This window comes from Berghia stephanieae, chromosome 3 (assembly GCF_034508935.2).
Source record: "Berghia stephanieae isolate SIO BIC M18660-M18661 chromosome 3, UCSD_Bste_1.3, whole genome shotgun sequence".
Taxonomy (NCBI): domain Eukaryota; kingdom Metazoa; phylum Mollusca; class Gastropoda; order Nudibranchia; family Aeolidiidae; genus Berghia; species Berghia stephanieae.
In genome coordinates this window covers 91,861,274-91,887,068 of record NC_088362.1, presented here as the reverse complement: position 1 = coordinate 91,887,068, position 25,795 = coordinate 91,861,274, and the positions used below count along the sequence as shown (strand labels likewise).

Here is a 25,795-nt window from a genome sequence, read left to right as displayed (position 1 = left end):
AAGGTCTGAGCTTTTTTTTTCTATGAGGATTAGTTATAGGTCGTAGTTAAGGTCCTAGGTTTTTTGTTTTTCCTATAAGGGTTAGTTAAAGGTACTACGTTTTATTTTTTCTTAGGGTTAGTTAAAGGAATACTTGGGTTGTTTTCTATTAGCTCAAAGAACGTGTAGAATGCCTCCTAATATAAATATATCTTTATCAAACAAAACAATTTATTACTTTAAAAAGAGACATTATGAACCCACTGACATCTTTTCTCTTTCTCACACACATTACAGCGTTGGTCCAGTGACGACGTAGTCAAACAATGACACTACTTGCATTTCATGGGAAGGAGCTGTTGTTTTTGTACTGTCATCACATGGTGTTGGTGACAATGTGGGCTTTTGTTCCCTCTCTTGATTTAGAGTCTGATCCAGTTTTAAGACTGGCATATTATTAGATACAACTATAGGAGGTAATCCTTGCTCTGATGTTGTAAGTTGTGGTAAAGTGCCCATGTCAACTTCATGATGTTTTTTAAAATGTATCCTGAGCCATCTTTTGTTGTTAAAGCCCTTCTCACAAATACTGCAAACAAATTTTCTCACCGATGAATGTGTCCAAATGTGTTCTTCCAAGCTAACTTTTTGACTAAATCCACGATTGCATATTTCACATTTAAAGCGTTTTTCACCAGAATGATTTCGTTTGTGTCTAAGCATGTTTGCTCTGTCATTAAATTCTCTGCCACACACAGGGCACTTGAATACCTTGCCATTATGATCACATTGACGATGAATGCGCAAACCTGAGCTACGGGTAAATGCTTTATCACACTGATCACATTTATGGGGCTTTATACCAGTGTGAACCCTTTCATGAAGAGTAACCTGACGTTTACTTGCAAATCCTCTTTGGCAAATAGTACACTGGAAGGGTCGTTCACCTGTATGCGTTTTTAAATGATTTTCCAAGCTGTACTGGTGCAGGAACTGTTTTTGACAATGTATACAACTGTGTAATTTGGCTCTGGGGCTCTGCTGGTTATCCATGGAGTTGGAGTGGGCTTCAACACTGTGACTCTGAAGACTATCGAGGTCTGTGAAGGAGATGTCGCATAATAGACATTTGAATACTTTTTCACGTGTGTGAGTAACAATGTGACTTTTCAAGGACTCTTTCTTCTTATATTCTTTATCACAATGAGGACATTTATGTAGTTTTTCCACACTACGAATTTTTACAGAATGGAATCTATCAAAATGTTTTTTCAAACTTCCCATGAAAGAGAAAGACTTGCTGCACACAGTGCAAGTATGATGCCTTTCTTTAATATGAACATTCATGTGTAAGTTTAAAGCACTACGAAATGTGAAACATTTACCACAATATGTACACAGATGCTCTTCACCTGAATGCATTTTCTTCTCATGATACTTAAACTTTGAATAGACATTGAATTCTTTCCCACAAAATTTGCAATTGTAGGAGGGCTTAGCATCTATTTCACTATGAAATTCCATAACATGACGACGAAATGAATTTTTAGATTTCAATGACTTTCCACATCTTTCACAAGTGTAAGGCCCTTTCGAAGGCAGTTGATCGTTAATCTTTATTTTCTCTGTTGATGATGAAAGTCTCGATTGAAAATTGTCATTATGATGTTCCAAAGAAATCTCATTGTCTTGATTTTTGGATTTTCTTTTCAAGCCACCGTCTTCAAGTTTTCTTGATTTCTTTTTCTCTGATTGAGTTTCTATAGGAAAAAAAAGGTAAAAGATTTATCTTGATCTATGATATTATGATAGTATGTCATAATTGGCAATATTTATCCTAGAACTTTAAAATCAAAATACTGAGGAAACTTACAAAAATACAATTTGAAAAACTAAGAAACAAGTAAAACACGTTTTTAAAAAATCTTGCTCAGCTGCCAGAAAGAAAATATTCAGTTCCTCTCACTGTATTTGATTCATTGCTCTTAATAACTGTTGTAGATGCTTTTCAAGTCATAAGGACAGTTTAAAGAGTCCATTGTTGTCTGATAAGCCACTGGCAATAAACAAATACTTCTCTAGCCATAGATTAACCATGCTCAATGCACTTCACACTGCTATATTCATTCCCCCAGAAGCGCATATGGAACAGTATTTGCATTTCATACACAGAGATGTCAAATTAAAATTTGTCTCACAGGAATTTCAGACACCAGTCAATTTCAATGAGCTTCATAATGCTATATTTATTCCCCCAGAAGGACATATAGAACTGTATTTTAATTCCATATACAAGGATAAAATTTGGCTCACAGGAATTTCAGACACCACTCAATTTCAATGCTGAAATAGGAATTTCCGCATACAATAAAGGGAATTGGGATGGCATTGTGTTTACATATTGTATAGTAGTGCGGGGCGGTCCTTGGCAAGCTTAAGGACCACGGTCCTTGGGAAATGAAGACCGCAAGGACCGGTCCTAGGACCGGTCCTTTTCGACATTGAACATTCCTGAGAGACTGTTGGAAATTCGAACCGGTTTGACCTTTGAGAGTGTGGGATCGTTCATTCTTGAACCGTTAAAGACCGCTACACGATGAAAACCGTGGCCTACAGGAGTAAAACACACGGAGTAGTCACACTCATTTCAAATTGTAACCTAATTAGAGAAGAGGGGTGATGCCTTCTTTATTTGCTCACCGTACTTCATTGTTACATCGATAATTTAATAAAATTTGAAATTTATCCCCATTAACGGAGATAATGGCATCGCCCAAGGCGTTGATCGAGTTGTTCGTGGCGTTGATACACACACGCAACTCCTACCCCCCCCCCCCCCCCCAAACACACATTAGAGGGCAGCGAGCATTGAAGAGTAAGAGAGAGACGTGAAGTTATAATAAGAGGGGGTGGATGAGGTGATAAGAGGGGTCGATGGTGACTTTTCGCCAGATCTAACAAACTCAGCTACCCATTCATTGCTGAGTAGACAGGGATTCAGAAAAAAATCGACTGCACCCGGGATCGATCTCTGGCCCTTTGCGTATAAAGAGAGTGCTCTATCAACTGAACTATCGGGGTCCCCAAATATTCTATTGGACTTTTTTAAAATTCAGACGTTATAACTGGGTTTTTTGGAACGAAGAAACTAATGAAACTCATATTATTTGATTAGTAATAACACCAAACGAAATTTTAATATTATTGTATTATTTTAAATGACAACACTGCGATAGAAAGGAGTGGTGACAAGAGATGGACAAAAGAAAACAAAAAATCGGATTTGCTACTTGCTAGGTTCGACACACACACACACACACACACACAAACACACACATCTTTTGTAGTCACATACATTTCAAACAATAACCCATTAGAGAAGAGGGGTCATGCCTTCACCATAGATCATTGTCATTGCGATCATTATGGTGTAGTAAATTTTGAAATTTACCCCGTATAATGGAATCGTCCAAGGCGTGCGCCTCCTGTTCCCCCCCATCTCACACACGAAAGGGCGGTTTGCGAACAGGAGGTTGGTGGTCGTCTGCCTGTATGGTCGTCTGTGTCGTTTAGTGTATGGTAAAGGGGGGTGGGTGCGATTAATTAAGTGGGATGGGTGGTGATTGGTGGAAGATAGGCAACCGAAGCAACGAATCGCTGCGGAAGTAGTAGGCTATGGCGCGAGACCGTAGGACCGTGGTCCTTGCAAGGACCGCCCCGCACTAGTTGAAAGGTGATAAGAAGTGAGGACCGGCGCCGGTCTTCCCCTCTGGGACCGGTCTTCGGTTCACAGCTAAAAGACCGTCGGACCGCGGTCCAGACCGGTCTTCAGCGCGGCACTATTGTATAGTTCTAGATAAATGACTAATTGGGTTGTGGCAATGAAGATGATGCTGTTGGTTTTGTGATGACACTTGAAGTGTTAGAGGCTTGCTTTGAGCTATATGATCTCACTAGAATTTGATGGAAGTTACCCAAAACTCAGAAATTTTTTTGCTCCAGACTAAGATATTTTAGGTGAAATCAGAGTTTTGGCATCACTGTATAACAGTAACGATTTGAACATGACAGTTGGCTACAATGCCAATCACATCAAGGTGGACAGGGATTCCCGAAAAAAAATCTTGACAGCACCTGGAATCAGTAACGTAAATGAACATACATTTCCTACCTTTCTTATCAGAATTCCCATCAGCCTTCCTTTCCTTGGAACTTCTATTATTGTGGATCTTATGGAGCTTTACCTTTAATGAAATGAGAGGGAATGGGGATAAGACTGAGGTGACAGTAGCTTTCACATATCAGGATTTCTACAGCAATTCTATTTTGAAATTCAAGGAGTTTTCAAGGTGATTTTATTAAAATTCAAGGATTAAAACAAAAAATTATCCCTTCGACGCTTACGTTTCTCTGCTAGTGGGGACAACTCAACTCACTCAACTCCTAAACTGCTACTTATGGAGATTATAGTAGTTGTGATGGAGGTATGATGATGCAGTGGTTGTAGTAGTGGTGATGGGGATGGTGATGTGGTGGTTGTAGTAGTGGAGGTGGGGATGGTAATGTCGTGGTTGTAGTGTAGTAGTGGTGGTGGTGACGGTGATGTGGTTGTGGTAGTAGTGGTGGTGGGAATGGTGATGTGGTGGTTGTGGTAATAGTAATAGTGATGTGGTGTAGTAGTGGTGGTGGCAGGGATGGTGATGTGGCGGTGGTTGTAGTAGAGGTGGTGGAAATGGTGATGTGGTAGTGGTTGTAGTAGTGATGGCGGGGATGGCATGGATGCTAACACCAAGTATCCAAAAACCTGCAGAAATCTCTGACCACTCAAATAAGCATACCAATTAAAATGTTTAATACTAAATACACTAACCAATAGCTGGAGAATTTTCAAGGGGAAACAGGAATTATACGAAATCCGATCTTTTTTTTAACAGTATAATACTTTTATGTAGCCAGAATGTCACCAACCACATCACTTTCCATTTTTTTCTTCTTCTTCTTCATATCAAACACTACTCTAAAATCAGATAATGTTGAATAAAAATATATGAATAACTCATGATTATGATGTGGGACATTAAAATAATGGTGGTCGCAGGAGTGGTGGTAGTAGTAGAGATAATGATGTTGTGGTAATGGTTGTAGTAGTGGTGGTAGAGATGATGTAGTTGTTGTAGTAATAGTGGTAGTGATGATGTGGTGGCGGTGGTGTTTGTAGTAGTGGTAGTAGTGATGATGATGATGTGGTTGTGTTGGTAGTATTAGTGGTGGTAGTGATGATGATTATGATGTGGTGATGGTTGTAGTAATGGTGGTTGTGATGATTATGATGATGATTTGGTTGCACACAGGCGTTTATTGCTTTCAGTTTAGTTCGCCAGGTAAATCTAGCCAGTCTAGTGATGATGAGTCATAGCTTTACACTGAGAGAGGGAGATAATTTTTTCGCCGTTTTGATCGATTTTTTCTGAATTTCAAACGAATGTAGTAATGCCGTTATTAAGTGTAGCAAAAATATTTTTATACTACCAAACAGTTTATTAACAGAGTTTTCATTGATTATTTAATCATTATTATGATGTTGTTAAAAAGCAAGAGGGATAACCCATGAAATTGATACATAAATTTAAGTGAATTGAAATTTTTAAGAGAATATTTTAACATGTTCAACACTTAAGATTTTAAAACAAAAGTAATGGAAATGATGTTGAATATCTGTAGAATGTAGACATATAAATTTTATTCCAGTAGATTGAGGCGTTTTTGAGATATCAGTTCACCTGTACGTAAAAGTAAGGATTTTGAGAAAGGCAAAACTGAAATCCAATCACAGCATTGTCTTAATAGACATTTTTTAATAAACCAGCAACATAGTCAAATGTGATTCATTTATATTTATCCCAGAATCAACGAATTATAAGAATTCCATTAAAATTGTTATATAAGGACACTCATTTAAAGACAATCAAAACCACTAAGAAAATCTTAAAGAGTTCTTATAATTTTCATAACCTTATTTTTGAGATATCCATGCCCATTACTTTTTTTATGTACTAGGCTTGCACCTCTTTTAATTTGTGTGCCATATAGACTGCATATAGCACATCACTGGTGAAAGATTAGGATCATATTCACCTCATTAAGTATTGTTTCTTGTTCAGAGTTTTCTCATTGAACCAAAGGTATCAATACCTGCATCGCATTTCTTTAAATTATGTACCAGTGAGATACATTTCTCGCAAATTGAAATATTTAAATATGTCAGAATTTCTCATTTACATTTATAGTCAATTGTTGATAACGTCTTAAGTCTTTTAATCCTCTCAGCACGGCTCTGTACTCTTTCACAACAAATTCGACATATTTCATTAGTACTGGTGTGATGACCGTCTTCAGTGTGTCTCTCCATGACCTGAACAGAACTTAAATAATTAAATTTAAGAAATATCTAAAATTTCCGCTTAAATTCAATGAAATCAAATTAAATAAATGTCTCTTATCATCACTATCTAGTTTTATTATTGGGTTTCTAAAATATCATGAAATATTCTCCTCTTTGTTGGTAACAAAAATAATTATTGAGATTCCTTTCCACACCCTCTATTCTTAAATCCCTGAATCTACATAATAAAGTATATATCATATGAAAGATAATTTTATCTACTTTTCTCTGATCCCTCACCCTTGATGGTAAAAAGTGTTGGTTTGATATTTTGAATTTTTAAATATTTCTTAAACTTATAATTTTAATATTTATTTCATAAAAAACTCTGATTATTCAAAAGAGCAAAACACAAACTTATCATTTAATGATGTAAACAAAAATAAGTGCGTCTTGTAGAGGAAAAGCTGGTCTTTGTATCCATATATGTTTGAAAATTATGAAAAAGATGCTGCGTCCACAACAGGCTGAGAAAATTGAGTATTTTGATGAAATTTCTACTACTCTCTGCCTGAGAGAAATTCAAAGCGATGAGATTTACCTGCAGACATAATTTATTGCCAGTGCACCCTGTCTTGACAGGTGTTATCACTGTGGTTGACGGTGGATTGTTTACATTACTTGACGGTAGCCAGTGAGGGAAGAAGTAACTAAACTGAAAGTTTGGGCCCTATTTAAACGGCTGTGTGCGATGGTTGCAATCATGGTGTTTGTGATGATGATGATGACGATGATGATGCTGAGGTGGTTGTGGTGATGATGATGTGGTGTGGTTGCAGTAGTGATGCTAATGATGACGATGTAGTGGTGGTAGGGATGAAGATGTGGTTATGATTATAGGGATAATAATGTTTTGGTGGTTGTAATATCTGTAATCGGTGGTTGTCATAGTAGTATTGCTAGTAGGGATGATGATGTGGTGGTTGTGGTGATGATGATGTGGTGTGGTTGCAGTAGTGATGCTAATGATGACGATGTAGTGGTGGTAGGGATGAAGATGTGGTTATGATTATAGGGATAATAATGTTTTGGTGGTTGTAATATCTGTAATCGGTGGTTGTCATAGTAGTATTGCTAGTAGGGATGATGATGTGGTGGTTGTAGTAGTGGTATTAGGGATGGTGATGTAACGGTTTTTGTAATTTCAAAAATTTTCAAAATCCAAAAAGTTTTCACGGTAATCTTTTTAAAATTCGAGGATTAAAACAACGAATTATCCCTCCGACGCGAAAGTTTCTCTGCTGGTGAGGACAACTCAGCTCCGTAACTAGTTTCCACAGCAGTGTAAAGGCCCAAGTTTACTTTTCTTCCAAACTTATTTGAATTCATCAATGCATTTGATTGAACAATAAATTTCAGGGTATTCAAAATTCAAATGCTCTGCCTTTGCTGCTATTTTCTCGACTGTATTTTTTGGTGATGTTGTGGTTGTAGTAGTGGTATTTGGGATGGTGATGTGGTAGTGGTCGTATTTGTAGTGGTAGCGATGGTGATATGGTTACTATGGTAGTGGTTATTGTAGTAGTAGTGGTAGGATGGTGATGTGTGGTAGTAGGGATGGTGGTTGCAGTAGTGGTGATAGGGATGGTGGTGGTTGTTGTAGTAGTGGTGGTGGGGATTATGATATGGTAGTGGTTATCGTAGTAGTACTGGTGGTGTTATGGTAATGGTTATTGTAGTAGTAGTGGTGGTGGTGGTAGGGATGGTGATATTATGGTGGTTGTAGTACTGGTGATAAAGATGGTGATGTGGTGGTGGTTGTAATAGTGGTGATAGGGATGGTGATGTGGTTGTTGTTGTAGTAGTGGTGGTAGGGATGGTGATGTGGTTGTTGTTGTGGTGGTGATGTGGTGGTTGTAGTAATGGTGGTCGGGATGGTGATATGATGGTTGTCGTAGTAGTGGTGGTAGGGATGGTGATGTGATTATCATCACTGGGTATAATTCTTTGCTTTGTAGCCAAAAGATACTGGATTCAGATCCCAACCACTCCTTGCGGTCATTGGCAAGGAACATCGCACTAAATCATGTCAGGACACTGTTCTTACAGCAACCTAGCGAAGTGCTTATCACTCAAAAAGATAAAATCCCTCCTTGTGATCAATATAATACCACAAAAGATTTTTTTTTTTTAAATTATAAATTTTTGAAAATAATACTTTCAATGCTTCAGACAGGATTTTAATTAGAGTAAGATATTGTTATAACAAGCAGCTATGTATGTATTCAGATATTTTGGGATTCCCTGGCAAAAATAAATTGGATTGAAATTATAAATCCTTGCCAAGATTCAGAGTTTAAAACGTAAAGTAATATCATTGTATAAACATACCACAAGTTTTTTTTTCTCACACAACTGCTTTAGGCCATCATTATCATCATTCAGAGTCGTGCTATTCTCATCTTCTTGCTCGAGATTCTCATTACAATTGTCATCTTCATCTAAATCACCTCCAAATGTGGGTAGATTAGAAATTGTCTCACAATCAAGCTTTGGCTCCTTATCATCCTGATGAAAATAGAAGTTCTTTGTAAATCCACATTTTAAAAACAACCCAAGACTTTTTCAAATAAATATAGCTAGCACCATCGCTCCTGGTCTGTTTGAAAAAGGAATTGAAGCGCATTAAGTAAAAGTTTTAAAATATAGAAAACTATATAATATATCTCTGTAAATATTTCCAATGGTGGGAATTCAATCAATGAGCTGATTACGTCTACATTTTGTGCTTGACAGAGGTACAGAACCAAATCAATGTCTCATTATTTTCTAGTTTAAAATACAACACACCTGTGCTTTATTTATGATCTGATAATAATGCATCAGCTCTAAATATAGTTTAAAAAATAAATAAATAACAAATAAATTGTAATAAAACAAACTCAAATATCGAAAAACCTTTTGCATTATTCCTTTATTTTTAAAAATCTTTTTTCTTTTTTTTGAAGAGAAAATTCTTCTTTTTCAAATAAACTGACTGACTCAGTCCGAGTATTACTGAGTCAATTCGCTGATCTCAAAGTAAAATAAAAAATTGTGGTACTTTCATGTAGTGCATCTAGGTTTGTTGGCAATAAGCAGAAAATATTTATGAAAAATAATTAAAGGTGACTATCAACTTTGGACTAACAAAAATTTAACTGGGGTTTTATAGTATTTCTCTTTATTTTGTTTTGAGCAACTTGAAGTGCTATGCGTGTGAGAAATCTTAATAGGGTGTTTCCTTTTTACAAACATATTTATTTGGTTCAATGTATTGGTTTGCTATCAGTAAGTATTGTGCATGTCTAGGTTCTTTTAGAATGTTGTCATGGATTGTGTTCATTTTGGCATATGTTTATTTGTTATACTAAAAAACACGGCATTTAACTGGATGGAATTCTTTTTGTAAAAATTGTAAAAATATCAAGGTCTTTCTGTAAAATCTTAGTATCATTTTCAATGTGTTTGTCACCTGCAAATGATCTTAGCTTTGTACACGAAGTCAAATGTTTATCAATGTGGTTAAAATTAAAATGGATTAGAAAAAGTAATGATCCTAAGATTGTTCCCTGAGGTACTCTTAACTGGTATTTCATTTGAATCTGTTCCATTTACTATTGATGTTTTGGGCCTAATCGAAAGGAATAAATTAATCTATTATAGTGCTTGTCCTGTAAATTGAGATATTTCATGTTTAATTTAAAGTCCTTTGGCATTTACTTTGTCAAAAGCTTAAGTGAAATCTAAAAGTTGATGTTTAAGCAATTGCTGAAGTCATTAATGGTTGTTAACAACTGCGATTAAGACCTTCTTTTTTGCTTAAAACCATTATGGACTGTACAGAGAATTTTTATAGCATTCTAAATCATCCATAATACTACTGTATATCAAATATTCTAGCAGTTGCAAAGCATTGATTTTAAAGACACTGATCTGTAGTTTTCAGCTTTTGATTTATCTCCCTTTTTAAATAGTTTACATTATTTTAGCAGTTTTCCAGTCATTTGCGTATTTTACCTTGCGACAGTCATGCCTGAAAAAGTAAGGAATATGTTTCAATGATTTCCTTTGCAACTATGTTTTAGACCTGTAAATGAGCTCTATAAAAATTGACTGAAACTCTTCGACAAACTGAAGATTCAATTATTTTTTTAAAAATAAGGCATCATTGGAGAGGAGAGTGATAAATACAATATATCAAAATAGTGGGTGTTATTTCTTACTGGAAGTATGACTGCCATAATTTGATGTAGAAGGAATGCTAAATAAGCATGTCATTCATATAGGTAAAGATGACCTCATCAAAGTCATATTCCTGCATCTGGAATTTTTTTGACATAGAAAAATAATCACCATTATCATCTTTAACTTCTAGCCATGACCAATTGAATTTATTCCTCACGGGACTCACATCTTTATCGATGCTCGACAAGTCTGAATTGCGATCCACGAACAGCTCAGCCATTGTGAGAACATTAGCATAATGTAGCAATGAGCAAACTTGATTTTCAATCAGTAAATGACAGAGAAAAAAAAAACTTAAATAAATATGACTTCAGGCCAATACACTGAATTATTAAGTAGAAGTGAATTATCAAGAAGAAACTTCGGCAGGCGTAGCGGTAGCGGAAAAATTCAAAGAATCGAAATGAAGGTAAATCGCCACAAAACAGCAAGCTCGCTTGGGCTTGAGCAAAACAATGCCAGAAAACGTCCTGATTTGCACGGGAACTAATTAGGCTACTTACCATTGTTCCTTATGATCAGGTACTCAATCAGTGAAGAAACGGTCAACCAGTTTGTTTACAACGTGAGGCAATCGAAATGTGCTTGTAGCAATCTATCCTAACTTTCGATTTGAAGATGTCTACATAACGGACTTGCGGCATTCGCAATTTACTTTATCATAGTTTTGAGACTCCCCAGGTAAATGTAGTCAATTTTGGCTTAGATGAAACAGTGAAATTTATCGCTCAGTGGCTCAGTTAAAATTGGCTACAGTTGGGATCACGACGGTTTGGAAAGTGAAAAAATAATTTAACGAAGGATGTGTGAAAATACCCAGGGAAGTGTTCAGACACGCCTTTTATAAAAAGCGTCGCTTAGTCTTGGCAATATATACATCGTTAAAATAAACGGTCCCCATGAGCTATGCTTAGCGCTGTGGAACACTCCTAATTATTTTACGGTCATTCGACTACGATTTGTGAATTCTTTCTTTTTTTCTTTCTTTCTTTCTTTCTTTCTTTCTTTCTTTTTATAAATATTTGAATTTGACAAATTGACTGATTTCAGTTAATTGACTGAGAATTTACAGGTCTATATGTTTAAAACATAAACATAGATGGTACTTTAAAAAAAACAATAAGATGGTAATAGAAATATAAGAACCAAATCACATTTCAGCATTCTAATCATAACGTTAAAATATTCATTTATCACAAAGTCAATCTTACTCAAGACTGAAGATTGCCCACCATAGTGGACTGGTTTTGTCAAGTACAAATCATTGAAATGTTAACATGAGTAATATAAATTACCTCCAGTTCATATTGAACAGAATGAACCAATCTGGCAAGTTTATTCAACTCATTCTTAGCAGAAGGGTTGTCCTCAACAATCAGACAAATTTCCAGCAAATCGATATTGATTCTGTAAGAAGAAATAATACACAAACGTATATCAAAATCCTATCTTTTTATTACACTTTAACATTTGATGACAACAGCAAAGTCTCAATATTAATGTGTTTTTTTTTAAACAACAAAGATCTCTTGAATAATTTGTAAGTACAGCGCAGAGTAGATATATCGACAATGACTATATTGATATGACATCAAAGTCCTGTTTTTCTCTCTCTATATCACTCACTCACTCATTCCCATAATGGGGGGGGAGGGGGGGGGGGGTGTCACCACGTAGGATGCAGACCTCACAACCTTACGCCATTCGTCACTGTCTCTAGCCTTTTCCAGAAGGCTATTAAGATCTAGGCATGTCTCCTCTTTGATGTTGTCTTGCCATGGTTTTTTTCTGTCTTCCTCTTCTCCTCTATATTGCCCTGCATGAAAGTCTTGAAAGACAGTGTGTCTGAACCATGACAATTTCCTTCTTTTGACTAATGACAACAGTGGTTCCTGTCCTCCTGCTTGATCCTCAACCTCTACTTAAATATCCTTATTAGTACTGTGCTGATGTAGAGTCAGATGAGGATAATGTACAATTGGGCAGGACCAGTTTTCGGCCACTATGCCACCGTAGTAGCTATCAAGACCTTTCACTGTTATTCACAGCAACTTCATGAGGATGTTTCCTTATTTGAGGTCCATGCCAGTGCTGAGGAAAGGGTCCATTAACTTATTCTTGGCCTTCGGAGATGGACAACAATATTGGACTATTAAAGCCATATTATGTGAACAGTCATAGATTTAAAAATCAGCCCTTTTAAAGGCCATCAAACCATCAATATTGACTTCCCTTGTTATTTTCTGGCACTTTCTCATTTGTTTCCCTTTCATTTTTTTAGAATGACTGATATATCAACATCACGCTTATATTGACATTTTTACCACGATGTTGATATGTCCGTCTCTCAACTGTAGATGGAATATAATTTTCTACATCATCTCTCAGGTGAGGTTAAAATTTATGAATTAACCGAGGCTTACCTGTAAAAAGACAATGGATTATAGTTCCAATGGTACTAAATGATATATTCATATTCAATTCTTGAAGGAGAGTCATGGTATAACAGCAGTCACTATACCAAGGTAGTTATGTCAGAGAACCAAGAGTAATCAGCACTAAAAAAAGTTAATATGAGTAGACCAGTATAGTAACAACTTGACAGGAGACATGAACAGACTTATCTTGAATCAGTTCAACCCTATTGTTATGTGACTAAAGTGTGGACCAGTTCATGCCTCGTTTTGATAGAGTGTGGACATGTCTGTTGCTGGAGACTACCATGGCACTGAAGAAGATTGGGTATATTTATATTTAGTCCTGAGAAATGTTAAATTATTTGTAAGTATGTCATTGAAGTGGTGTAAAATAATATGGTCGTCATGATGACATAATTTATCATGCTTGAAGTACATTAATGACTGGATGACTGCAGACAAAATCTAGTAACTGAGATACATTTGTGTGAATAGATATTTCTATGGATTACAATCACTACATGCCAATGACAGAATTGTTCAATAATGTGTAATGCTTCAGTGATTATAAAGGCTTATAGTTCATAGCTCAGTGTCATATAAAGAATCAGTGGATTTGAATCAAAATAAGCCGACAGTCATTGGAAGGAAGAATATAATCCCTCTTCCAATGATAGTACATATAATGCATTGTTTTATATCCTTTAAAAAAATGTTTCTCTTTCCTTTATGTTATCATCAATTTTTTTTTTAATTGGTAGTAAATTATTGGCAAAAGCCTATAAATAAATAAATAAATAACAATTGAAATGTGATTTTTGTTTTTGTCATCTGTAAAACAATACAATGAATTGTCATGAATTGCATGAGTTAACAATGTCCTCATATTGTGAATGTTTTCAGTCTTAAACTGGGAACAGATCATTCATGGTTATATTTATACCACAGGCAAGGACGCAATAATAATAATAATAATAATAATAATAATAATAATAATAATAATAATAATAATAATAATAATAATAATAATAATAATAATAATAATAATAATAGATATTAGATTATATTAATTCCAAGCCGGGAGCATATGAAAAAGAACAACAAAATACTATACCATCCATACATTCAAGAAATTCATTGATAAATTTAGAAAAGATATTGCCTCAAATAGTGTCCATCTCATCCAGTGGCAAAATCCAACTCACAAAGACTGCTGTTGTAGCAGTGATGGTCATGCATGAATACCAATGAAATTGTTTTAAAATATATAGATTACATCATAAGAGAACAAATTTTATTCTTACTCAGCAATTTCTTTGACAATGTCTGTCAAGCGTTTGTTCTTCTCACTCAGCTTTCTCATAGCATCGGAAATATTTCTTGTTATTAAGGAAAATTCCTGTGCAAAAATGGAAAAATTGTGATAAGATGAAAGTTCTCTGTAGCAGATAATTATTCTCATTTATTATGGTACAAAGTGGCCCAATTTGGTATCTGTTTCATCTGTAAGTGCTGAACCTATATATACTAGTCTGTTGTAATATATCATTAATTTTTAAAAATCTATCATTCCTTGTATACTAGCATTCTCCAAACATTAAATAAACATAAGTCTTTGCTTTAGAATAATCATGTATAGAAAGATGGATGGAATCTTTGCTTTGATAATTTATAACTATACTGATCTATAGCACAAACATGCCACTTTTTTAGGCATCATAGTTTACCCCTCCCTTCCCCACACCAATGGTCGCTGCCAAGCTAACCACCTTGTAATAGCCCACTTGGAGTAATAACCAGATACTTTCATGAAATATTTCTATGCGATGTAAAACACCCCTTAAATATCACACATATTTTGTCTAATTTCTTACCAAAACTTAGATCTGAGACAAGAATCTCATTGTTTACAATTAAATTGACACATATCCCAAATGTAACAAATAAATATTCATACAGACTGCTTCACAATATACCCTTTCAACCTTTGCACAGCTTTACCCCACAGAATGGAGTATCTAGCATCCGTCAGGACTAATTGTCATTCAATGACACAAGTTGTGATTGCACTGTTAATCCAATGCAAATGTTTTGCATGCAAGAACAGATGTCAAATTATGAAACAACATGATTCTGCAGATACCCCAATAGCAGCCTGAACTTTTATGAGACGAAAATGGTTGATATGGCAAAAGTAGCTAAGACTTTCTGAAAAGATCCAAACACATGGAATTCTGCATATCCATGAATGGAATTATGTCATCGCTTAGTGATTATATGACATTTAGCAGATTTACCTTAATTTTAGAACTTGAGAGATATGTTGGTTCAATAAGTGTAGTTAATAATGAGTCAAAGATAAAAGGTGGTTATTTCTACATGAGACATGCATGGGGAGGCTAACAATCGCTCAGTAAAGTTATAACATTTCAATTGAGAAAAAATCACAAGAATTTACTATAATTCTGAACAAAGTTTTGTTCAGTTAGAAATTAGAAGGGTACTTTTGAAATACCACAGTGTATACATATATATACCCAGATGCCATGTCTCATTCAATATTCTACATGTTAAGAAGTTGTGGGCTTGTAAAGCTTGGAGCACAATACAGAGAATATTTCACTAAATAAACCCTTGTGTATTTGTGGGTTTAAAAAAAAAATATTAATCTATTTCATAAATAATTGCTGGGTTATCAGATAGATGTAAATTTGATTTGTTGGGAAACTAAAGTTAACAGTACAGTAACAGTACCTCCAGATGTTTTCCAATCTTGAACATGATGGCACAAATCTCAAGAAATACTCCACACTAGGCCAATACAATGGGAAACAAAGTCCTCACACGATTCTTACTGGAATACAATGGCAGGCCTGTGAAAAAGAGAATTTTGGAAAAACAAATTTAAAAAACAGGTAGCAGTATAGCAATAGCATTTTCCAACCTGTGAAGTGGCAATTCGAACTCGAGTCTGAATAGTTTCCCATGGCTATTCTGACTCACTCTGATGCAAACACATGGGGGCAGAGGAGAGAGAGACACAGTGCAGCAGTGGTCAGAGGGTGGAACTGATAAATAAATAGAAGAAGAGTTCAGAACATATTCTGTTTTGCTCGTATCAGACTGACTCAGCTCATAACGCTTGCTTCGGCTGCCTATGCCTATCTAATATTGTCATAACAGGTAATTTTTTTTTAATGGCGGTCCTGATTTTGTTTGGACATCATGTTATATTGTTAAGAAAAGTTTTTCCTTTAGACCACTGTTACTTTGACTGGCTTTTGTTAATTTTGAAGAGTTCAAATTCTTTTCCTTTAAATTTCTTACCTGACTTTTAATTGATCAAAGATTGTCTTTCTCATCAAACAAAGCGGGTTTAGACTACCTGTTGATAGTTATAATAATTGTTATTTTGATTGGCATCAATTCTATGTAATTATCAATACCTAATTAAAATATATTATCCACCATCCTTTACCATTCTGTCAGCATTGGCAGACTTCGTTCGATAAAATTGTTTTTTAAAATTAATTTTATATTCGTTATAAATACTCTTGACCTATATTTATACGCAAAAGGGATATTGAATAGTTAAATAGTATAATTTATTTGATTTCACAACAGTTTATGTCTCAGGTTTTTCATTTGCTCCCAATAAAATCACCGTAAAACGAACCGATTCACAATAAGATGGCAATTTGTAACCCAATGATTTCCTTTATTTTTTAAAGCTTATTTATTGTTTATATATTATTGTTCTTTTTATCATTATCATTCTATCATTTTCTTCTTTCATAAATTTGTCATTATCAATTTCATCAGAATATTTTTACCATGTTTATAATAATAATAATAATAATAATAATAATAATAATAATAATAATAATAATAATAATAATAATAATAATAATAATAATGATTCTGATGATGATGATGATGATAATAATAATAATAATAATAGATAATAATAACAACAACAACAGCCACCACCACCACCACCACCATCATCATCATCATCATCATCATCATCATCATCATCATCATCATCACCATCATCATCATTATTATTTATTATTATTATTATTAATTATTATTATTATTATTATTATCATTATTATTATTATTATTATTATTATTATTATTATTATTATTATTATTATTATTATTAAATTAATAATATTATTATTATTGTTGTTGTCACAATAGTAAACTTATGAAAACTTACAATCATGGGAAGAATTTCTGAGCGACACCTAGCACGACCTTACAGGCTATACTAATACCTGTCTATAGATAGTATGCATTTGACTAAGAAGCTCACAACACTGTCATCTGGAAGTATAACGGACCAACATACAAATTATGCGTAACGTTTATAATCTGGTTAATGCAGTTTAGTGAGAATTACTCACAAACATGGATGGCAAAAAACAATAACAAAGGCCTGACTGACGTCATCTTCGTTCTATCGATTTGTAGCTCATGATATGAGCTCATTTTTGCAATGGAAAAACGTGTATTTTTAATCCAAAGCAAAATATTGCCCCTTACAACAATGTTTTTAAAAATTCCAGAGAGAGAGAGTGAGTTGTTCGTGTACTGGGAGAAAAACGGAGTGTGATAGAAATTGCAAGGTATTTTTTTTATGTGAATAGACAAAATTAATAGAAAACAACAATAAAATCAACAAACTAAAGTTAAGATGCAACTTTTCAGTGTGCCGAATTATTTGGTGATGATAGACACCCAAGCTTCGGGTGTCGAATTATCTGGTGACAAAATACACCCGAGTTTCAGGTGTTGAATTATCTGGTGACAGGATACACTTGAATTTCTGGTGTGTTGAATTATGCTCCCAAAATTAAAAGTGCACATGGGTAGGTAGACAGTTGACGAACTGACATAGTCCTTGGCAATTGACAGGTGCCTGCCAATAATCACAGGAACAGCATTAACCAATGCAATGTCCCACTGTTAGGTACTTTAGTAAACGTCCATTTGGCACTCCAGCAGTGAGCTGATAAATGGCCTTGTGGCTGTGACCCAATTTTTTTGACATTTGAGTGATGGGTCTCAAAAAAAGTTCCATTGATTTTTTGTTTAGTTTATGGATGATTTATGTCTAATTTTCTTCAGGAGGAATTACTCAATCGTTTGGTGTTGTTTACATTTAAATCAATGCCAATTTAGTATATCCGTTGATTGTGGATAAAATAGGGTATATTTTATCTTTGGATAATTTAAAAATTAGAAATTTGTAAATCAAAATTTCAGTGATGGCACGTGATTTAACATCTTAATCTTAACTTTTTAATAAAATTAAATTCAGGGCAAAGCTGCATACCGCATCCATGAAATTCGTTCCAGCAAAATCCTTACTCAAATCTTAGCGGCCATTTTAAGCCAATTTTTAAATCAAAACTAAACGCAACAATTTCAGTCAGGTCACAAAGTCTGTCAATAAAAATAACAAGGTAGCGTCAAATCGTCAATTGCCAAGGACCATGTGTCAGTTCATCAACTACGCATATGTACTTTTAACTGCCACGGAGTAAAGTTAGTGTCACAAAATGATGTATTGCCACCAGCGACATCTATATGAAGTCCTAGATTGCCACAGATTGATGTTATTAATATTAATAAAATTAATACTCTCATTTTCTCTTCTCTCTCTGTCATTTTCTCTTTATTTTTCATTGTCTGACTCTGTCATTTTTTCCCCATCTCTGTGACAATTTTTTCCTCTGTGTGTGTGTTTCTCCACTCTCTCTCTCTCTCTCTAACACACACACGCACACATACACTTATTGTTATTAATATTAATGCTATCGTTTTCTCTTTTCTTTCTTTCTTCCATTTTCTTCTTTCTCACTCATTCATTCTCTCTTTTAGCCACAGACGGTGCCAGTTGGTAACTCGTCAACTATCTACATGGACCGACGTCAATTAATATTCACTCTCATTTTCTCTCTCACATACTCATTTTATTTCTTTCTCATATTTTCTTTCTCTCTTTCATTTATTCTTTTGCCACGGACTGTACCAGTTGGTAAATCGTCAACTCTTAACTGTCACAGAGTATGGAGTGATGGTGATATGTTGATTATATTAGTACTCTCATTTTTTTCCTCTCTATCTCCGTCTCTGTTTCATTTACTAATTTTCTCCTTTTCAGCTCTCTCTCTCTCACACACAAGGACCTTGCCAGTTGGTAAATTGTCAACTATTTACTACTAACAGGACAGGGGCTTTGTTGGACAAATGTTTTACATGAATTGTTCCTTATTATGACAATGTGCATTATATTTTCCTTTAAAACAAAGGAAATCCTACTTTTAAAAAAAATCTATGACTTGGCAGGGATTTGCCCACTTCGTCCTTCTAGTCTCCCCTCCCCCCCCCGCTGAATCTGAAAACAGTCATTTTTGCTTTGATATGATCTTAACTCATCTTGGAATTTGTGAAAAGACCTATAAAAATTACAAATAAATGTCAACGACTGTAGACTCGATACTTTCCACAACGATTGACAAGAAACGAATGATTGGAAGAGGGTGACGGGATAAGATTCATATGCGCGTAAATTGAGGATCAATTGAAATCACCACATGCAGCTGAACAGTTCCAAGGACTCACTCTTGGCAATTGATACTTCCGAATAACAAGGCATATAATTTTTCAGCATTTAAATTTAAACTAACCATAACTTTTCTTCTGCTTATCTGATTTTCACAATTTTGGTATCATTAAAATTACTCACACACACAAACACACACGTATATACAGTGGAACCTCCCGATAAGATATGAAGTGGATAACGACATGCCATGGGACCGAGTTTTTATTTGGTTATCCGGAGGTGTCGTTATTTAGAGGTATCCAAGATGGCGGACAAAGTGGGCGTGGTAAGACCCGCAGGACCAGTTTTTATTAACCCCGCCACACCAGTACCATTTTCCCTCTGTAGTTTATCCAGGCATGTGAACAGATGTTTGAATACAATGGAACACATGGCCGCATTAAAAATGTTTGGGTTTTTTTGTTTGTTTTTTTAAAACTTTTATTTTTGTTTCTCTCTATGCATTAAAAATGTAAAAAAAAAGGTTCATCATCCTTGTTATTTTGTTATGAACATCAAGACTTGTTTGGCTTGAAATAATCCTCTATTACTGTTTGACATTTGGCGCTGGAAATGATAGCAGATACTTTATCCTCCATTGGGATGAGCATGTCAAATATTTGCGTTTCAAAAGCTGTGTTCTCATTGGTTCAAGCAGGAATCGTTTTTATAAACTTTGAGTACTCATACTCGGTATTTTTAGTATCAGATATCTATGAAAATCGCCAAAATGATGTCGTTATTTGGTTTTATCAAAAAGTTCGTCGTTATTTGGAGGGTTTTTAAAAACTGATCCTAAATAGAAAAAAAATCGGGACCAGGGGCCAATGTCGTTATCAGGAGGTTGTCACTATTCGGAGGTGTCGTAATCGGGAGGTTCCACTGTGTGTGTATATATATATATATATATATATATATATATTGATAATATATATATATATAAATAATTATATTATAGTGTGATAGAATTATATGTCAAAAATTATAACTTGATAATTACGTCATTTTAAAACTTTATTTATTTTCAAAATTGAGATAGGTATCTAGTAAAAAAAAAAAAGAAAAGGCATCTAGACTTAAATAATTCATTATGTCAAATTTCATCAAGATTGAAGGCAGTGCAGTAAGTTTAATTTTGGGAGGCCTTCCACTTCCATTCCCAGTATTAATGAATTAATGTTCTATCTAGTTGGGGGTTTGGGAGTGGGGAAACCTTCTAAATTATTTTTAAAAGTCTCCCCCGCCCCCTCCCAAACCCCCTACTAAAACATTATAAATTGATAAAAAATGTTTCCCCCCTCCCAAACCCCCTACAAAAACATAAGTACTGGGGATGTAGCAGCTTTCGGAAGGCCTCCCTTAATTTTGGCCACAAGTGACCAACCCTCTTTTCTCTATACGAATATGCTAAAGTCCCGTTGCAATCTCGGTCACAGAATTTGAGCAAAAAACCATAACTTTGGAACCTTTTGTCCTAGATCTAAAAGTAAGGTCGCTGTGATTATTCCCAGACACCTGTCTGGGAATAATGAAAATTGGTTATTCCCAGACACATATTTGAAACTCCACCCTTTTAAACAATTATCCACATTACAGAATATGGAATGTTTCCAAATGCACATAGTCATAGAAATAAGGAAAGCTAATAAAATATCTATAACGTGAAGTTATCTTAACTACGCCACTACCACATCATCTCATTCATCTGTGGTGTTTTAACCCTCTCGTGTTCAGATTCTTTTTGGGGGAGTAGATAATGAGTTCCCTATATGGCCATGTCAATCATGTAGACATCCTTTGATGATATAAGCCTACTCTTTGATATCTGTAGTCGCCTTTTCTTTTTCTACGGTCACTCATGGCTAAACTCCGCCCAGAAACGATTTCATAGGTCCGTCCATCACCAAATTTCAAACTTTTGTTCTCGTGAGTTCATAAGTTTTTTGACCGAAGAACGATTGGCTACTGAGCATCTTGACCCTTCAACGATTGGTCGTTCTGGCAGCTCACGTGTCAACAGACGTCAACAATGAATTGAATCATCGTCGATGCAGTGGAAGACGGCCACGGAATAGTTACGTCACATCGCCACGTTGTTGAATAAATTATCCAGGCATGGTCGATAGGTAAAAAAGCCAAATTATGTTCTAGTTACATTTGAAACAAACAAAGTATATCACTGATCTCGTCTCATTGAGATATAAAGAATGATATAAAAATCAAGAAAATTGACCGATAAATAAAAAAGTTGCTAAAAAAAGCTAAAATATACAAAAGCAATTTTTAAAATCAAATTTATTCGTAAAACAATTGGTTTTCAACCGATTTTTATGAAACAAAGACCAATGTACTTCTTTTTTCAAGCTGATTTCAGCAATGTGACTTTCAAATTCCTCAGAATTATATTTTTTACTTTTAGATTTTAGCTTTTAGGCCTACTCCATAAGGTGTTATATTCCTTGCATAACAATAGTGTAATACATCGACGGGGAGAAGCGTCTTTGTTTCGGCCAGCTGGATAGATAGCCTGTGATTGGTCGAAGACTTTGAGATGCTTGATTCACAATTCTACACGAACGGACCCCGGCGGTCTATCAAAGAGGTGTAACAAATTTATTTACCGACTATTTTTCTTGGTGCTAAAATTACAAAGTAATAATTTCGCATCAGAAAAAATAACTCTGAAGTTCCTATCTCTTTATTACAATAAAAATGATACCTCGAATGACAAAATCGACCCACAAATAAGGGAGTTAAAAATTATTCATAATATTTTTAAAACTTTACAATAATGGTCTTCAAAGTCATTTTTCATCACCAAAGTCGTAATTTTTTACCGATTTTTACCAAACAAAGTGCAATGTCAATGATTTTCACCCGCAAATAAAATAGGATTTAAATCGCAATTTCTACAACATATTTTATTGTCTGTCTGCAAATTTATAAAAATCAAAGCTGAAAACACCCTGCGGCAGTGACAGGGCCTGTCATTTCCTTCACAACGATTGGATTTTACTTACTGAGGCCAGTCTTGACTACCCCGCCCATGAATATTATGCCGTTGTCGGTTTTTTGTCGGGTTGAATCTTAAAGAGTTAATCATCCTGTTTTGTTGATAAAGGGGAAACCCGAAACGTTCATTTGATCTGTTTTTGTAATTAAATTGAAGCTTACATTCAACTTCACGTTATTATTTATTTCTTCGAGCTTCGAGCAGCAACATTTACACTACCCAGTATTCTTCTAAAATATCTATAAAAACATAAAATTAACCAACAATAAATCAGTTGTTACTACATATACACAATATGCGTCGACTTCAAAGTGGGTGTCATGGCCGAATGGATAAGTCGTCTGCCCTGGAAGGTTTACCAGAATCGACGTTGTGGGTTCTAATCCTGGTTCCGCCCCCTTTTTTTAAAAAAAATTTCGTCTTCTTTTTAAACAGCGTTGCAAGGGATAAATGTCCCATCCATACTCCTCCCATCCCCCCCCCCCCCCCCCGCCCCCTCTTTTTAAAAAAAAACTCTCTCTCTCTCTCTTGGTTCCTTTCTAGCAAATTGTCATATTCGTCCCCACTCTGATCTGAAAAAGTATCTAAAAAGAATAATTAAAAAACAAACAGAAATATTCAGAGAGCGACCAAATGGTCAGATAGAGGAGAAAAAAAAACATAAACAATAATAGATCTAGAGCAAATTAAATAATGAAAAAATAGTATCGGAGAAATAAAAAATTCAACTGATCAAAAAAACTCTTGCTCGGAACAAAAGTGAAAATAATGAACATCAATTGGGAAGAAAAAAAAAAAAGGGGGGGGGGGGGTGGGGTGCGATTGGATTCGAATCTGTGCAGCTAAAAGGAGTAAAATGAAAGGTGGCCTAACCCACTGAGCTGTCTATCCACACCGCAATCGATGGCTTAAAATTCATATATGAGCTAGATAATTTTCCACCATCTTTGCTTCCTTGTTTTGATAGTTCTTTTCATCTCTGATTCGAATATGTTGTTGAATCTAGTTTTGTGGACGTGTGATAATAGATTGTATATTGTCTTGTGAGAAAAAGACAGGGAAATAACATGTGATGTCGGTTTTTGGGCTTTGGGGCGAACAACACCTTGGCCTAGGAATTCGTCCGCGAAAAAAAATAATTCCCGGCCAATACCAATATCCCCAAAATTGTGGCCAGAATGAACAAATTATAGAAACAAAAGATGATCAATATAAAGTTAAAAGGTAGGCAGGTAGTGTAAATTTAAATGGTTGGTGGACTATGAACTGATTTGATGAATAACAACTTTCTTCCTGGTTGAAAATAAAAAGACGAATTGCCAGTTTGACGTTTTCAGATCAAAGTGACAAAAGAAATTTCATTGTCATTGATCCATTTGTTAAAATATTTTTTTTAAAGCTAAATTTGACATTTGATCACTATTTACTTTAATCTTGTGTTAAATATCACTTGCTATTGACTGTTTTGGGACACAAATAACCACTAGACGTCTAGCATTTTTTTTCAGAATATTTGGTATTTTTCACGCTTAGTTTGGCAATTTGCATAAAATCCTTCTGCCCATTTGCTACATGAACATGTGTCTGACGAAAATTTGTTATGGCTATGGGGATAACCAATTTTCGTTATTCCCAGACAGGTGTCTGGGATAATGACAGCCATCTAAAATATCTAGACTACATGTATCTAGACACATTACATGGTTTTTAAAGGCCTAGAATTATTATGTCAATGAATTAATTTTTATATTTGACGCTATCTACTGTGGCAGACGAATTGGAACCTCTCTCCTTTACCAATGCCCGGAATTTCTCCCGAAGAATCCAATCTTACCTTTTTACTTTTGAAATACAAAGCTATTTTTCGACGTTTGAATTTTGATGTAAAATTAAAATGAAAATAACAAAACAACAAAACTATCGTTTGCGAGTCGCAATGACAGTTATCCAAGTTATTGTCAGTTAGAGTTATCCACAATAATGCCAGGTACCTTTGCAAACTTCCGCCAACTATATGTCAGAAATTCCCCCAACTTTATCCTACTGTGACATTTGCCCAAAATCCGCCATTTGATTTAAAACACTTATAATCAACAGTAGTGTATTGTCTCAGAATAAAGATTATGTTACTTAACGTTACTCACCTATTTAAAACTGTATACACGGTTACTTATTTTTAAAGGCATGACGATTCGGGGTTGATATCCCCGAAATTCACAGCATTTGTTGGATCCATTTCAGACTCAAGATTCTCCGGTGTTGAAAATCTATACATTTCATTTGTGAATTTGCTTAGCAATTGTTCGTTGATTGAGATCGGTTGAGACATGGCACATGGAGTTTCAATTTTGTTTGAGCGGGAGTAGGATTGTCAGATATTGTTTTCACCTTCGGTTAATCTGAATTCGGTTGTTGAAGTTATAATGTAGTTCTAGGCCAACAGCACTCCCTATAGGTGCTCCCAAAAGTCAGTTTAGGGGGAATAAGAAATAATTAGACTTGATTGCTATACTTTTACTTTTTTTTAGAGGGTATACAAATCATCAAAAATCCGCCATCCGCCAGGCCATTTTCTCCCCGCCACACAATGATAAAAAATCTGCCAATTTGGTGGAAAATCCTCCAACCTGGCAACACTTTGGGTTATTCGCTCGAGTTTAGGATTTGATCGACGACGCTCGAGCGGCCACGAAAATTTATCAGAGCGATATATGGCCAAGCAGCGAGCGGATGAAACGAGATTTCAAATACAATGGAACCTCCCGATTACGACACCTCCGAATAGTGACAACTTCCTGATACCGACATTGACCCGTGGTCCCGATTTTTTTCTTCTATTTAAGATCAGTAAAAAAAACCCCCCTCCAAATAACGACGCACTTTTTGATAAAACCTCCGAATAACGACAATGAGAACGCAGCTTTTGAACCAATGAGAACGCAGCTTTTTTTTTTTTTTTGACGAATCTTGGCTAATATGCAATAATAAAAACCAAGGTATGAATGTAAGTGTAAGCAAGTAAACACAAAATCTTGGAAAATGTGATATTATGTGGTGGTGGTAGTAGTAGTAGTAGTAGTAGTAGTAGTAGTAGTAGT

The 25,795-nt window shown here is 35.1% G+C and overlaps 1 protein-coding gene across 3 annotated transcripts; it reads right to left on the bottom strand.

Annotated features, from left to right (window-relative positions):
* Window positions 1–99: 99 nt before the first annotated feature.
* Window positions 100–24,682, bottom strand: LOC144968838 (uncharacterized). 3 transcript variants are annotated; one of them, XM_078907579.1, is made up of 9 exons: window positions 24,532–24,649; window positions 17,349–17,397; window positions 16,393–16,450; window positions 15,820–15,938; window positions 14,370–14,464; window positions 11,944–12,055; window positions 8,753–8,929; window positions 4,151–4,223; window positions 100–1,739 (listed from the first exon to the last, which is right to left on the bottom strand). In XM_078907579.1, exons 4-9 carry the CDS (start codon window positions 15,844–15,846, stop codon window positions 271–273), a joined length of 1,953 nt encoding a protein of 650 aa, XP_078763705.1. In that variant the 5' UTR covers window positions 15,847–15,938; window positions 16,393–16,450; window positions 17,349–17,397; window positions 24,532–24,649; the 3' UTR covers window positions 100–270. The 3 variants fall into 3 exon arrangements, with proteins under 3 accessions (XP_078763705.1, XP_078763704.1, XP_078763703.1); XM_078907578.1 differs by lacking the exon at window positions 17,349–17,397 and having other exon boundaries at window positions 24,532–24,671; XM_078907577.1 differs by lacking the exons at window positions 16,393–16,450; window positions 17,349–17,397 and having other exon boundaries at window positions 24,532–24,682.
* Window positions 24,683–25,795: the final 1,113 nt, after the last annotated feature.

Coding starts and splice junctions, on each gene's coding strand:
- LOC144968838 (XM_078907577.1), bottom strand. CDS start 15,846: ATGTTCAAGATTGGAAAACATCTGGAG. Junction 14,465..15,819: donor AGATTGGAAAACATCTGGAG/GTACTGTTACTG, acceptor ATTTTTGCACAG/GAATTTTCCTTAATAACAAG. Junction 1,740..4,150: donor TGGGAATTCTGATAAGAAAG/GTAGGAAATGTA, acceptor TTTTTCCTATAG/AAACTCAATCAGAGAAAAAG.